This window comes from Megalobrama amblycephala, linkage group LG19, assembly GCF_018812025.1.
Source record: "Megalobrama amblycephala isolate DHTTF-2021 linkage group LG19, ASM1881202v1, whole genome shotgun sequence".
NCBI classification, from domain to species: Eukaryota; Metazoa; Chordata; class Actinopteri; order Cypriniformes; family Xenocyprididae; genus Megalobrama; species Megalobrama amblycephala.
In genome coordinates this window covers 9,173,971-9,189,673 of record NC_063062.1, presented here as the reverse complement: position 1 = coordinate 9,189,673, position 15,703 = coordinate 9,173,971, and the positions used below count along the sequence as shown (strand labels likewise).

General features: G+C 39.3%; 1 protein-coding gene across 1 annotated transcript; it reads left to right on the top strand.

Moving 5' to 3' along the window:
• The first annotated feature begins 3,528 nt into the window (after positions 1-3,528).
• Positions 3,529-15,382, top strand: tshz3a (teashirt zinc finger homeobox 3a). Its single transcript, XM_048168847.1, has 2 exons — positions 3,529-4,226; positions 11,622-15,382. Exons 1-2 carry the CDS (start codon positions 4,187-4,189, stop codon positions 14,642-14,644), a joined length of 3,063 nt encoding a protein of 1,020 aa, XP_048024804.1. The 5' UTR covers positions 3,529-4,186; the 3' UTR covers positions 14,645-15,382.
• The last annotated feature ends 321 nt before the right edge of the window (positions 15,383-15,703 follow it).

Sequence of the window (15,703 nt, the reverse complement as noted above, 5' to 3'; positions counted from 1 at the left end):
GGAATTTAAAAAGTAATTAGTAAGAAGTAATGCGAATCATTTTTAGAAAGAATCATTAGAACAGTATTCTAATTACACTATTGAAGATGTAATTAGTAGCTAGTAATCAATTACTCTTTTAGAGTATCTTACCCAACACTGGACGTGATGAGACTATAGGTAAACATTGGAAAGACTGCGCTATGGAGGTTGATCATCATAGAAAGGTAAAAGATCTAGCTACAGAGGATATTTATGGACATTGATTTATCCACTAGCACGGTTTAGCTAACCATGTCGAGAAATCCAGGCCAATAACGGTTTGTAACTGTACCACGCATGTGCAAGTGGAAATACAAGTGTTTATTACCGTGTTAAAATAATTAATTGGTGGAAAAGCACTTTATAGTTCAGATGTGTTGATGCTTTGTGATAGTGGAGCATATTGCCACACAATTGGGTAAGTTGTCACAATAACTGGCTATGCATGAAATATCAGATTTTTGGGTATAATGACTTTTCAGAAAATATAAAATGATTATCAAAGACCAAAACAGCACAAACATTTAAACACACTTGCTCCAATATAAATGTGCAGTATAAACATTGTCCTGAGAAAACAATTCAACCTTATTGCACTACAATTATTATAGAGTTGAATTGTGCTTTATGTATCCTAGCGTGACTTTATTGTGTTTATTTAACAAGAATATGATTTTTTAGCATAGAATTACCAAAATATGATTTATAATATAACATATGAAGTCAACATTTTTGGTTTCATGTATTCATAATTGAACTTTTGACTCCAGAACTTATAGTTACTTGTGACAACTAGCCCAAATTTCCCCTGTTGCCTACACAATTGTTCCTAAAAACGGTTTCATACTGTTGTATTGGAGGCATACTGATTTAATTTTACAGCCTGCAGTTACACTGAATTATTGCAGGGTTAAGAATAACATCCTGATTGTGTCATTGATCAACACTTCCTAGAGTATAAGGCTTGTAATCTCTCTGCCTGATCAATACCGTGTCAGAATGAATTGCTAAAAGCAGTATTTGCAGATACTTTCTCTAGTTTGTTTTAATCAACATCATCACTTTCTCTCGGTTTTTAACATTTATAATACACCCAGGTGCTGCCATCTCCAACGCATTCACCTCAACATAGATCTCTTCAAAACAGATTTGTGAGTCTATCCGAGACAAATAACCGGAGTTGGAGAAGGTGAGCCATGCTGTTTTGACACACTGTTAGAACATGATGTTACAAAGCCAGACACCTGACTTGGGAAAAAGGTCATCTGTTCATCATAGATCAAAGTGGAGGACAGCACCTCTCAAAACAGTGGCGGAAAGCGGGCAGGAGGAGATAAAATGAAATCTTCACAACAGGACTGATGGACATGTGGCTCAAATACACCCTCCTGTGAGCTGTAGGGAGGGTGGGTGTCCTGCTGGCAGATGTCCCTTCTCGTTTCAGATGCTGCTTGACAAGATTGCTCTGAGGTGGGGAAGACCAAAGAGGTCTGGGTAATGAGACAGTTGCCTCCTTAATGTTTGCCTTGACATCGTTGCACAAGCACAAAAACAAGAAGACGTATAGCTACAGCCTTTAAAGTACTGAACAGAATGAAGTGAGCAAAGTAACAAGACTTCTTTGAAGCAATGAAATAAGGTTTGCTAAAATTTCAATTTCCTACAACCATTCCATTCCATTTCAAAAACAGTTTCACTTGATTAATGTTAGTTTAAATGAACACTTCTGTGTGTTTGGACAGTCATGTGCATAAGCAGTCTTTTCTTTTGTTCGTTTGCAACTGTGGTTTGTTTAGTGCTCCTGACCTCAGTCAACAAACCCTCTCCATCCCATTCATTGAGGACCAATACAAGGATGTCACTGGCAGACCTTGCCTTGCATTTGATTTATGTTGCTCTAAAAGTAAAAATCAAAGATCCTCTCTAATGCAGCTCTGTGGCAGTGGGATGATATATGATGCAGCAGAGCAGTTAAATGAGAGCACTATGTCTCTGCCTGTGTTTTAATGGCAGGGTCAGAACTCTGACCCCACATCTGAATGACTTTACAGTACTTAAAAAGACATCCTCAGACAGTGCTGATTTGTAAAAGAAAGTCCTCAGGGCAAGCTTGTTTTGGCCATGCAGTTTTGATTACTCAAGGGGCTGTTTGCAGGAAATACAACAGAGATGCACAACAAATGTCTTTTATTGGTTTTCAGTAGAATTTAACCTTAATAAGAGGCTTATAGAATAGCAAAACATTGAGGCAGAAATGTTGTAACTTTAGCAAATGTTATTTTATTGCTCACTGTTTGATGCAGTAACAAATCAGATTTGTCATCTTGCTTTTTTTATTAAAAGTGTGATAAAAACACTATTATGTATTAGGATAATCATGTATTACTGAAGTATGAGTAGCTGTGGTATTTATAACGTTATACACAAAAAAATCAATTTTGGGTAACACTTTATAACGTTCAAGTCCTTTACAGGTCAGTTCATGTACATTAAATATGAATATCTGATCATATAACCTAAAAAAAGTGTTTTTGAACCAATTGTAGTATAGGCTACTGTAGGCCTATATATTTACAATACTTTGTTAATTAATGCTATGCATAGCCTACTAGTATTAACTAGTGAACTGATAAACTGTAATAAATACTGTAGTATACTTTAGTTTTTACTACAGTAAACATATAGTGTAATACCCTATAGTTGTAGAAAACTTAGAACAGTACTGGGTCATTTGTTTATATTACTATAGACCTTATTTAGCCCCGCCCCTTTTCAGCGTTGCGCTCGTTGTCTTTTGACTTCCGGTTTGTATTTCCACAGCGATATTACGTTTATGAATGAACTGCTCGTTTTAAAATCTTCCCGATCTACTGACATTTGTTAAGACATCTGCTTTAAACATAACAATGCTTATGATAACTTTCATTAACTCTACAACAAGTAAATCCACTTAACCATCTAATTATTCTTTGACAGCGATGCCATAGAAATGTACAGAGCTACCGCAAAACGGAAGTTAAAAGACAATTTCATAAAGATGGCGGCGCGCTTGTTTCTCTGGTAAATAAGGTCTATAGGCTAGTTGTTATGTTACCACAGCAACTATTGAATTACCACAACAAATTAATTCAAATACTTTACTATAGTATGGTTCAAAAACACTAGTATTTACTTTAAATTACTATTTTTTACTAAATAAATATATGTAGGGCATATTTACATCAAATAAACATATTTTTGACAGTGGTTTAAAACAATTAACAATTTTATTTAATGTGTAGGCCTAATGATGATTAGAAATGGAATGTCTTATTTCAATGTAAATTGATATCAATATAGTATGATGAAAATGCACTTTATGAATGAAAACGGACATCTCACAACGTTTGGTATATGCTTAAAAACGTTTAAATCTGTATAAGCACTAAACATTGTTTGTTGTCATTGTCCCAAAAACTCCTTTTTATCTGGGTGTGCCCGTTAAAGGGTTAATTTACATCCTTCTTGTCGGTGTCAGCGGTCTTGTTAATGCACTCTTAAGTGACATACTGGCAGTGTCTCAAAACCTTACGAGCTGCCTACCTAGACTGCATTTTTTGGCATTATATGTGGGTGGGAGTGACCAACAGGAGCACAGGAAGCGTTGTCAGTCTGTTATTGTATAATTGTTGGTCAACGCACTACCCACGCATGATGTCTTTGGTCTGCGTCGCGTCTCTCTGATGTTGCGACATCAACGTTGTCGAGTTAAACGTTGTGTAACTTTTATTAACTTCTATTCGCGACTGAAACCCCTGCGTTTTGTGCCATTCCGTTGCATTATATCTAGCTGTTTTGGACACAGCCAGACGTGTGAACGCCCCCATACTTTCTGCGAGTGAATCGGTTGCCGCGGACTTTTGAGTGACGTGACAAACTCGTAGCGATCGGCTAGGCGTTACTGTCCTGCCGTGCAGTTTTCCCTCATCACTCCAGCAGACTGGCTTTAAACAAAGACCACAGCGGAACACGGAGCACCTGGGCTTTCTCCTATGCCCAGTGCGAAGTAGCGTAGCTTTTGTGACCGCGCTGTACTTTTGTTAAATGGTGACACGTCTGACTGGGAGCATACATAGTTGAATATCATTTCAGGTTGCGTATATAGACACACAGTCTACGCGCAAGTATGCCGAGAAGAAAACAGCAGGCGCCGAAACGAGCGGCAGGTAAGTTCATCTGAATTTGATTAGGATGCTCTTGTGCATCTGTCCTCCATTGTGTACATTTCGATTTAGTACATTTCATGAAGAACAAAAGCTGTGTAAAATTGCCTGGAATATTTTCACGTATACATATTTTTCTTGTCCTAATTTGAGTCATACTTTTTTGTCATGTTATTTGCTTGACTGGATTTTTTTTTTTTTTTTTTTTTTTTTTTGTTAGAAGTTAATTAAAGGTACAGTAAAATGCAATTCGTAGAAAAATTACTTGAATACAGCTTTTGAATAATGAGTTTGTAATTTTGTAAAGTTTGTAATTTTAATTCTTTTTTTTTTTGTGGGGCTTAAAGTTAAAATTGTCAGTAGGTAAAACGGAGCAATGTAATTTTGTTTAAAAATATTTTAAAAGCTTTGGTATAACCAACATTCAGGAAGCCATTTTGTTGTCATGTGACAAGAAAAAAAAAACATAAACTAGAAAAGACCAATTTAGACCCTCAATCTGTATATCAAGGTCAGTAAGTTGTTGAAATAAAATATAATAGGCCAAATGCATATATAGGCCTATAACATAAATATGAATTTGATTTCAAGAACTTGGCACTGGCATTTTAAACCAGCTTTTCAAGAAAATATTCCCTTTTTATCAGCTCATTATTTACATAACCATTTCAGAGGCTCCTTTAAAAAAAGTGAGAACCACTGAAACTGCCTTCATGTTAACCAAAACATTATCTGTCTGCTTAATAGAATAGATCGTATCCTATTATTTGAAAGAGGAGGAGTTCTGGGGCATTTTTATATTTATAGCAGAGCTCTTTGAAACAGATACAAAGCCATTATTATATAGCCTTCACTGTTTGTGTGTGTGTGTGTTTGAGGCAGAGATGATGTGGAGTTTAATGGAGGGGTATGGCTTGCTCTGTTAGACTGGCCTGTCAGAACAGCTTTGTCTCATGTTGGATTTAATTGTTATCCTTGTGACAGCCTCATCCATCAAAGGCTTTAATGGTCAATCAGAGCAAGGCCATGTGAGTGCTCTCCTTCTTTTTCCCATAAGCTTGCCTGGGCTTTTATTTCATCAGTATGCTCCACCAAACTTCACTCATGGACTCTGTGCAGAGTGGTGACCATGGTGGTTTACAAGTGTGAGTTTATGGTTTACAGGTATGAACACATTTAGTGATGTACTTTTAACTTGATGATGACCAAATTATTGATTCTGATTAACAGTTTTTCTCTGTAGAGGATATAAAGCTCAATAACCAATCTTGTAGGTGAGGTCTTAATGAGAGATTTCATAGCAGTGTACTCTTTCCCTCTTTTTCTTGCCCTAAAGGTTTGCAGTGCTCTGTAAAAAGAAACATTTTGCTTTGCTTTATTTGAGCACGCCTAATTAGCTGCAAACTTGATGGATTCCTGACATGTGTAATGATTGGAGATGACAAGGTGTGCGTCTGTCACCAAGTCATATTAGGTTTGTGCTCTCTTGATGTAATCAAGTTGATATTAGCCACGCCTGCTGGCCTTTCCTATCGCCATAACCCAATTTAGCACCTTTACGTGACAAATGAGCTTTTTGGTGCCTGTCTGGAATCTAGATGATTCCGAACTGTTATGAGGAGACAAACATGTGGAACCACCTACAGTCCCTCTGAAATGGATGTTTTCATCTGTCTGTTAGGCTTTGAGCCATATTTGGAACGACAGATTAGACATCAAATCTATTTTGAGAGTTGTACTTTGCTTCAACTTTGTTAGTTAGATCTCTCTCCGTCTGTGTGTGGGTTGATAATGTGAGTTAATCGGACACGCCTCCGCAAATCCCACGGGCCACCCTGGCCAAAAATCTTCTCGGTTCTCAGGCTCTGTTGGGCGCGACTCCAGGCCCTGCCTTCTCCCACTTTCTAAGGGTAAAATCAGTCGCTGTCAGATCTAAGGTGCAAGGCAGGTCATCCGGACAAGCGGCCATCAGTCATGCATGGATGTGACGCAGGAGCTGAGCTTGATGGTGGTGGTGATGAAAGGGCAGGAAACCATAGAGGCCCACCATTCCCTAATCCCAACCAGTGTCAACATACCTCTCCAGCCAGGCATGCCTGTAATCACTGCCAACAGCTTCAAAACTGCTAGAACCCCATTGATTTACACATGGCTGAGACAAAAGATTAAAGTAATCATACACATTCTTGCATACACATTTCACACATAAACACAGATGGTGTGTTCATACAGGTTTAATGTGTTTATAACTCTTATTGATGTTTTGGTTGTGATGGACAAATTTAGTTTTTTACTTGTGAATGTTCTGTTTAATCCTTAAAATTGCTTACATTTTTAAATTTAAGCCAAACTTTGCAAGTCATAGCTGAGTAAATAAGTAGATGCCTGAAGTATAAGTGTGTCCATGATAAATAAAAGGAAAAATCTAGTTTAAAGCACGTACCAGGTTTATAGAAATAACTATACTAAACTAAAAAATACTTTTGAAAAATGAGTATAGTAGTTATAATATTAAGTGTTTTACTGTTTTTTGTTTACAAATATTATGAATTATTAATTTATAAATAGTTTTTGGGGAGTCACACTGCATAAACTAACCTTACTTTGGCATTAAAAAAAATCTAATTGTGTGATCGCCTGGTAGTTTGAAAAGCTCAATCTATCTTAACAGTTACCTCCCATCCGTTCTATTCTGAGTTTCAGCTTTTACCCTCAGGATCTCGGTTAAGATTTCCTTCTGTTAGGAGTAACAGGTACAAACATTCATTTATTCTTACTGCTATTTCTTTGATAAATTCTGGCATGTGGGGAGTAGGTGGACGTAGGTAGTTGTTTGAGCCTGTTGTCTTGTGTTTTAAATGTAATTATTAATGTATTGTGAATTGTCTTTTGTATGCCGGTCTTGCTGTGAAACCAATTGCCCCCCTAAGGGGCATGAAAGAAAGAAAGAAAGAAAGAAAAAGATTTTCAGACTTATTGACACAGTCATAAGGTTCTGCAGCGATTCCTTAAAATCATGCTTATTGCAGAAGAGGTGTATTTAAGTCATAGTATGTATTGATTGCATTTTTCAAATAAATTAATAGAAAGGACAAAAGATGAACGTCACATCATTGACCTGCTATCTGTCCAAACTCTCATTTGACCTAGCACTCTATTGTAGTTGTAAACTTATATGAATGTTACTTTGCTGTGTTGACAATGAAGACATCAATCTTCTGTTAAGAAGACAAGAATCCATCTCTTTTTTTCTCATGGGAGGTGGCTTTTAGCTTGCGGTCCATTTTAGAAAAATGAGTCAGTCTGGTCCTCAGGGGTCCAGAAACCAAACCCTGGTGGAGAAGATCAGCACAATGCCAAACCGTCAATTACCCTTTCAACAGAGCCGTTAATCACGCTGCCACCCTTTACTTCTGGCATCCTGACACATGTCATCTATCACGCAGGCTTTCCGAGACACTGAGGGAGGAAAGAAAGGAGAAATATTGTTGAGAATTAGACAGAAAAGGCTGGGGAGAAAGTTGGGAAGTCATAGATACAGGCCAAATGTTTAAAAGCGAAACGGAGATGGCGCTGTATAGGGTTCGCAGTTAGACTAAAAGAAAGTGACACAGGCAAGAAAATTCAATAAATTGTCACACTGCTGAGTTAAGCTGTTAAGTCATTAAGTCATTGAAAGCCCTCTTTGGGTAGAGACCTCAGCCGATGACAGACTAAGATATATTACATGTTGAGCAGGTGAAGCGACAAATGAGTTCTAATTTAGCTTAATGCATGATAATTTCTACCTTAGAGAAAGGTGGCAATGTCTTTCATTGCACATTTCAAAATTTTCACCTACCAAGCCACGTTTTAAATCAATCAATCAATCAGTCGTTCTATTGTCGACTCCGCTTCTCGAGAATGCGCATTCGCGCGTGCATCCATCTTCGTCTGTGGGTATTCACGTACGTGGACATTTGTATGTGTTCACGTCTGCGCATTACCGCCCAAGCTAAAAATGACACGCATCACTCAAGCACAGCTGGCCTGTAAATGAACTCTAGCGTTCTCTTCTGCAGCTCTAGCACTGCTCCATGATGGATGCTCCTTTAAAGAAAGAGATTAATGAGAGGTAGGCGGCTTAGAGGACCATTTATCACAGTGAATATTATTTGGACGGCTGTGTAAGCCTGTAACCTGAGAGTTAGAGAGGCATAGACAGAGCACAGGGTCTTAGATGTCCTCTCTATGATGGATAGCTTTGCTTTCTTTCCATGTTTGTTACGAGACACCAGCTGTCCACCGGGTGGTCATTGCCGGATAAGATAGGGAGTTTGGTATTGCATTCCCAACGAACCCTTCCAGTATTCTCAGTGAACTCAATTCCTAGTTATCGGAAGCTTATTAAAGAGGGTAACTCCGGGACAAAGCCTCGCTTGAAAGGTTGGGGGGTGGGTGGGTGACAGTCTGGGGTTTTTTGATGTTGGTTTTTGCCCCCAACCTCCCCCACCTTGTCCCTGCAGAGTAGAATTATGAGTGCCATCCATCTCACTGAGTTCTTTGATGCTGGGCCATCATCTCAGCAGCTGCTGGCTTAGATACACATAGAATTGTTGCCAATCACTCTTGGCAGCTGAGACACATCAGACACACTGTTGTCAAGGGGGAAAAGGAATCAAAGGCACACAGAGTGATAATTAGAGAGATATCTCCCCTGAAAGGACGTTTGTGGTCTGTGGAATTCCAGTCAACAGAGACTGTTTGCCTTCCCGCATTTACTGTAAATGGTCAGTTTTAAGTTTCTCCTGCAGAGAAATTGAAACACTACAGAAAAGGTTAGACCCAGGGCACTGATATACGCCAACAGTGTTTTTTGAATTTTTTATTTGCCCACTTTGATTGAGCTTAAAAATTCACACTGTTCTTTGCTTCATTTGCAGCAAAGAACACACTATTTTTGGCATGGGGGCATCTCAACATGTTGCCTGAACGCTGCTTTATTTTGATCAAAGTGTCATGTGTTGCACATTAGCATGGCCTCAAGCAAGAACAATTCTCACAGTTAGCCTCAATCTGTATCGCACTGTGAGGTTGCAAGTGAGTCATATGAGCTTTGAGGATGAAAATCTACAGTATTTACTAACAGAAAGCTTTGTTTATGTCGAGCAACCATTTAAATGCATATTATAATCATCTAATTGGGTATTATTGCAAAGTTACCTAACAAGACTAATGTATGGCATTAAATGATTTTTCTCTGATTTTCACTTCATCTAAGAATTTGATCATCTAGACTGTTTAGAAATCACATAAAGTGCAAAGCAGTTGTGAGAGTAGATGCGCATTCACAAAATATGCCTACTTTTGACTGTAATCATGTGTCTGACCTCTGTGCAGTCTTATAGTAATCAATAATGCATGCACATTAAACGAATAATGGTATGTATAGTACTTGATGTTCCAATTTAAATGTCTTATGTGCTGTTTCTGTCTATAGGATGGAGGGGGTTAATGAGTGGTCATATGGAGACAAATGTAATAGTTACATAAATCAAACCGGGCAAGTGCCACTAAAGTCTCCTGGATTTTTGTTCTGCTAGAGCTCATTGCACACATCACATTTTATTAGCTTAATAAATCACCCAGGCTGTCAATCAAGCCTTTTGAGAATAATTGGTTATGGTAGGTGCCTCCTGAGATGGATTATAAATCATTCGAGGTTAAAGATTGTGTTCAAATTTGGATACACACACACACACATTTGTGAAAGTTTTTGTTTTTTTTCTTAGGATGAACATCTTCTGAACTTGTCCACCCTCTAAGATTTTTTTATGAGGACAGACTTGAGTACAGTAACAAACTCAGTGAGTTAAAGCTGATTTATTCTGATTCTCTTTTACATTTTGCCCCCCCCCCCCCACAAAAAAAAAGTTACAGTCTTGAAGTTTTCAGCATTTGTATAAGAAAAAAGCAATTTGCCATTGTGGACCCTCAGTGTGTCACCGTAATTGTCTCAGGGATATGAGAGGGCAGGAAAATGATCATGTCATTGTAGTTACACCTGGTTCACCCTCTTTTCGAACTGCTTTGGAGTTCATGCCAAATCAGGCCGTTCAAATGACATCTTTTGATCAAGGCTGTCGGGCACGATCAGAGGAGATTGGCAAGTAATGGATACCTAGTGACAATCCAAATCTACAGAGGGGATAAGACTGGCCTGCACCTGCCAGTTATCCTTTAGAGCCCCCATCCTGCAGGCCGCCTGGCTGACAGCCAGTGAGAGGCTAAATGAGAGAAGCGCAGGCTTGTGAGATTGTGTATTATCATTTGAAATGAGAGCTATTTGTGCTTTAACACTCTTGTCAAGACTGTGGTGGATCTTGTAAGAGAGAGAAAGGAAGAGAGACTGTTAGCATGCGACAATGCACTTGAATCACACATGCAGCAGCACTCCATGTTAGCTTGTAATTTAGGGCCTGCTGTATTTCCAAACATCTGACATGTCAAGCGTTTTTCTTTTGACATGAGCAACATAATCACAAATGCGCACACAAACAAGAGTGAATAGAGTGGAACAGAGAAGGGGGGGTTGGTATGGCTTTCAAGAGGGCATTTGTTCCACTTACGAAGTCAGAGTGACAGTGTCAAACTAGCAGGGGACAGGCTGTCAGGAGACGGGATCATCAGTCCCGAAGGACGGTGGTGGATGGGCTCTTTGAGGGTGTGAGGGCAGCTGGCAGGGAGAAGGGCGACCGTGTCCCCTTGGATCTGTCATCTTGAGGTGCTCGAGCAGACACCTTTCTCGCAACACGTCACCTGTCCAAGGTGAACAGTCGTCAGGTGGGATTCAAAGTGACAGGTGGCTTATGTGCCGCCATCTTATGTCATTCCCCTTAACCTCTCAATCTATCTGTCCACCTTTTCCCTCTATCTATTTGTCTCTTTATATGTGCACAGGTGTGTGGACATGTGGAGAGGTGGGCCAAATGGTAGCAGGTGCAACCTCTTGTAAATGATTATATGCTTAACAGCAAACTATTAGGTTAAAAAAAGCTTTGATGTTGACTAGACTAGACTAAATCTCAGTTCTAAAAGAAATAAAAGTTATTTCTCAGTCCTCAGTTATTTGCTTAGGGATGCACCAGTGCTTATGTGCCATTCAGAATTGAATTCAATTCCTGAATTTGATTTGCATTTGAATTGAGGCAGACAACAGCATACAGAATTGCAATTTGAATGAAGACTTTGACTTTTGTGGGCCAGGGTGGAAGAACACCTGTAAATTTCAGAAGGAATTTGCCCATTCACTTCATTTATAGAAGAATATTATTAGGCTAATGTTTGTTTTGCTTGTTTACCTTTCAGTGTTACTTAAATGGCATTTATTTAATTTTTTTTTTCTTTTCCCCCCTCTAGCTTATGATTCAGAGAATGTTAAGGAGACACCCATAGAGACTGAAGGTACTGGAAGTGATTGCTCAGTGACCAATGAGAAACCACAGGATGAAAATGATTTGGGAGAAGACTTAAAAAACCCAGCGGATGAACAAGATTCCCCTGCTGCTGAGCTTTCAGGTCATGATGTTGACAGTGAATCTCACATAAGTGAATCTAGTGACCCTACGTCAGATACAGAGAGCACCCTGAACAAAAAAGAGGGGGCCAGAAGAGACTTTCTAAAAGACAGTTCTGAACACTCTGTATGTATTACAGACAGCCTAGAACAGATGAAGGCTATTTACAAAAGCTTCCTCAATAATCCCTACTGGTCCTTTTTGAACTTGAATTCCTCTCAACCGTATGCAGATGAACAGCCAGCCAGTAGCAGCGGTAGCAGTAGCAGCAACAGCAGTAGCAGCAACAGCAGTCCTGGACGCAACTGTTATGATTGGCATCAGTCTGCTATCGCAAAGACATTCCAACAGGTCTCTCAAAAACAACCTATTGCACTTGAACCAAGTATTTTCTCCACTGTCCAGCTCTACCGCCAAAGCACTAAACTCTACGGATCCATCTTTACTGGTGCTAGCAAGTTCCACTGCAAAAGCTGCAGTGCAGCATATGACACACTGCTTGATCTCACAGTTCACATGAATGAAACCGACCACTACCGTGATGACAACCTTGAAAGTGCTAGCAAGGATGCCAAGTCATGGTCCAAGCCACGTAAGCGCTCTCTTTTGGAGATGGAGGGAAAGGAAGATGCCCAGAAAGTCCTACGCTGTATGTACTGTGGACACTCTTTTGAATCTTTGCAAGACCTCAGCGTGCACATGATAAAGACTAAGCATTACCAAAAGGTTCCGCTGAGAGAGCCAAGAACAGCAATTGCTGCTAAAGTCGCGTCTTCTTTCAGGAAGAGGGTTCCAGTGGAGTTGAATGTTGCAAAATCTTTGCAAACCACAGAGCAAACAAGAAGTCCTAATGATGGGCATGCCAGTGATATGTTTCAGATGTATTCTGAACAAACCGACAATAAAGACTTAAAAGATCAGAAGACGACAAGCCGAGGTATACAGTTCAAGTCTCAGAATCTCAAATGTATGGAGTGTGGGATTTTGCATGACTCTATTCAGCACTTGAGTGCTCATATGGTGTTGACCGGCCACTTTGTTAAAGTTACCCACTCATTGCAAAAGACAGACAAGCCTCCTCATCCCAAAAGTAAGTCTGAGAAGTCTCGGTCAGGTACAACATGTTCTTCCCCTCTCTCAGCCACAGGAATCTTGGAGTCATCATCCATTACATCTGCAGCAACTGTGGACAACAAGAACAAGACACAAGAAATTACTTCTCAGAAAGACAGTGAATGTAAGGAGTCTGCAAATGTAAATGAGCAGAAATTCAGCACATTAGCAAAGTCTGATTACCTTACTGAAGAGGATCTGAAAGAGAGCCCTAAAATGGATTTTGATATTCTAAAATCACTGGAGAATACAGTTACATCGGCCATTAACAAAGCACAGAGGGGTGCTCCAAGCTGGGGTGGTTACCAGAGCATTCATGCAGCTTATCAGTTACAAAACCATCTGAAACCTGCTCTGCACAACTCAGGCTATATTTCTTCTTTAAAACAATCAGCCAGTAGTCAGGAAGTCCAGTCCTTAAACAAAAGTAATTTGATTCCTCCAGGCACTCCACCAAGAGCTTCCTCAACTGCAGTTAATCTCCATGAGGTGGACAAACTGGAAAACAAAGTAACAGAAAAAGTTGCTGAAGTAGACAGGCAATTTAATGACTTGAATGGGCAGAGATCACCACATCGGCAGCTAATGAATCTTAAAGGGAAATCGCCAAAATCTCCAAGCCTGGATAGCATGATTACATCTATGAGCAATGCCACTGAGGGTAACACAAACGAAAGGGAAATTCAGAAGCACACCACCTCCACTTCAGATCCATACAATGACGCTGGTCTGTTATCTGCACACCCTGAGCCAAAACAACCCTCTGTCAGTCCTCTAAGTGCCCTTCAATCTGTTATGAACCTTCATCTGGGTAAAGCTGCCAAACCGCTAAGGCCTGTCCAGGACCCTATGAGTATGCTTCTCAGGATGAGCAACAGCATGGCGGAAAGGGCCGCTCTCGCCGGTCCATCTGGACACTCGACGAAACTTAGCCAGTTACATTCGGACTGCCATGAAATTTGCAGAGACCAACCGATAGACTTGTCCAAAGGCAAAAGTGAACAATGTCTCAGAGTTGCCGCTCTCCCAGGCAAAACTGTGAGTTCCTCTGTATCTAGTGCATCTGTGAGTGAATCCACTAGTTCAAAAATCTTCACACCAGTGAGTCCTTTGTGTGAAAATGCCCTCTCTGACATCTCAGACATGCTGCGTAATCTCTCAGACTCTCAAGTTCTGAAGTCCCCAACACTTTTATGTAGGCCAGAGCAGTCAGAAATCGAGGGTTCTCACACTTCAGATGAGGCAGAGGATACGTCAATGGTGCACAAACGTAAAGGTAGGCAGTCACACTGGAAACCCCAGCACTTGCTGATTTTGCAGGCTCAGTTCACGTCCTGCCTCAGGCAGACAGTTGATGGAAAATATGTGATATCAGACTTGAGCTCCCAGGAAAGGATGGTCATATCACATATAACAGGTCTGTCTATGACAACCATCAGCCACTGGCTGGCCAATGTGAAATACCAGCTCAGACGAACAGGCAGAACAAAGTTCATAAAGAACGTTGACTCAGGACACCCAGTTTTCTACTGTAGTGAATGTGCAACACAGTTCCAAGCTCGTTCTACATACATCTGTCACCTTGAGTCACACCTTGGGTTTAAAATGAAAGATTTGGCTAAACTTTCTTCTAAGGATCTCAACCGGAAGGTTCCAAAGCATTCTAAAAGCACTCTCATAAAACCTGTGCTTCCTGCTGTATCACCAGCTAGAGGATGTCAGGAGCAACTGCTACCAGTGCCAGCGCTGTAACATACAAACAAGACATAAAATCATACAGTTAACATTGTATGTGAGGATATTTATTGTACTCTAAGCTGAGAACAGACAGTAGGATCATAGTGTAAGGATTTGTTCACAGATACTTATATATTGTTGCATTAACATACACAATTGGCCTTGTAGGCTAAGCTTTGTGATCATTGGTGTTGCCATGGGAATTTAGCATTAAACATTCTAAGGTGGCTACTGCCAGCTTTACCAAATAGATACTCTGTATAAGAAATCTATAAACATGTGTCTTAAAATTATTAATAATCTTAAATAATCATGAACATTTTTTTGGGAAAAGTTTCTGTTCTGATGAAAAAAGAATGTACATTTGTATATAGATAAACTATGTTATGCATATTTTCCAAAATATGGCTTGCCTTTTCTTTGCTTTCATTTATTGCCTGTGCTACTACTTTGTTTGTGCATAAGGAATCTGATTTATTTAGATGTATAACTAAAGAACTGTGTGTATAAAGTGTATAAAAGACTTGAAAGTCTTAAACCTTTTTGTTGTTGATATAAATTGCCATGACTTGCTTTTTTACAGATGCTATTTTCACTTCTGTATCATTTCTTAATTTTTATTGTAGCCAGATTTGTTAATCAGACTATTTAACCAGACATTTTTGACTTTTTATTTACACCATTTTTGTTGAATGTTAATACATTGAATGAGGCATGCCATCCATATATGTAAAATGTAAAAAAAAAAAATCAGCAATCTTTTTATAAAAAACAAACAAAGCCTGTTTGTCTTTTTCTCATATACTTGACTCATGCAGTTCACATTTTTATTCTATTTAAATGATGTTTAATTACATTTAAAGCCCATTGTTTAATTTGTCATATAGTTGAACCAAGGCTTTTTAAAAATCTCATGATTCTGCTGCAATTACTTCCTTTTTAGTGCAGATCTTTTAACTCTTACCGTACCAAGTTTAAACATCTACTCCGACGTCTACTTTTTGTAATGTTAGCTTGTTTCCTATCCAGTATTGGCAGATTGAATTGAATTGACATTGTTGTGTCTTTTTGTTT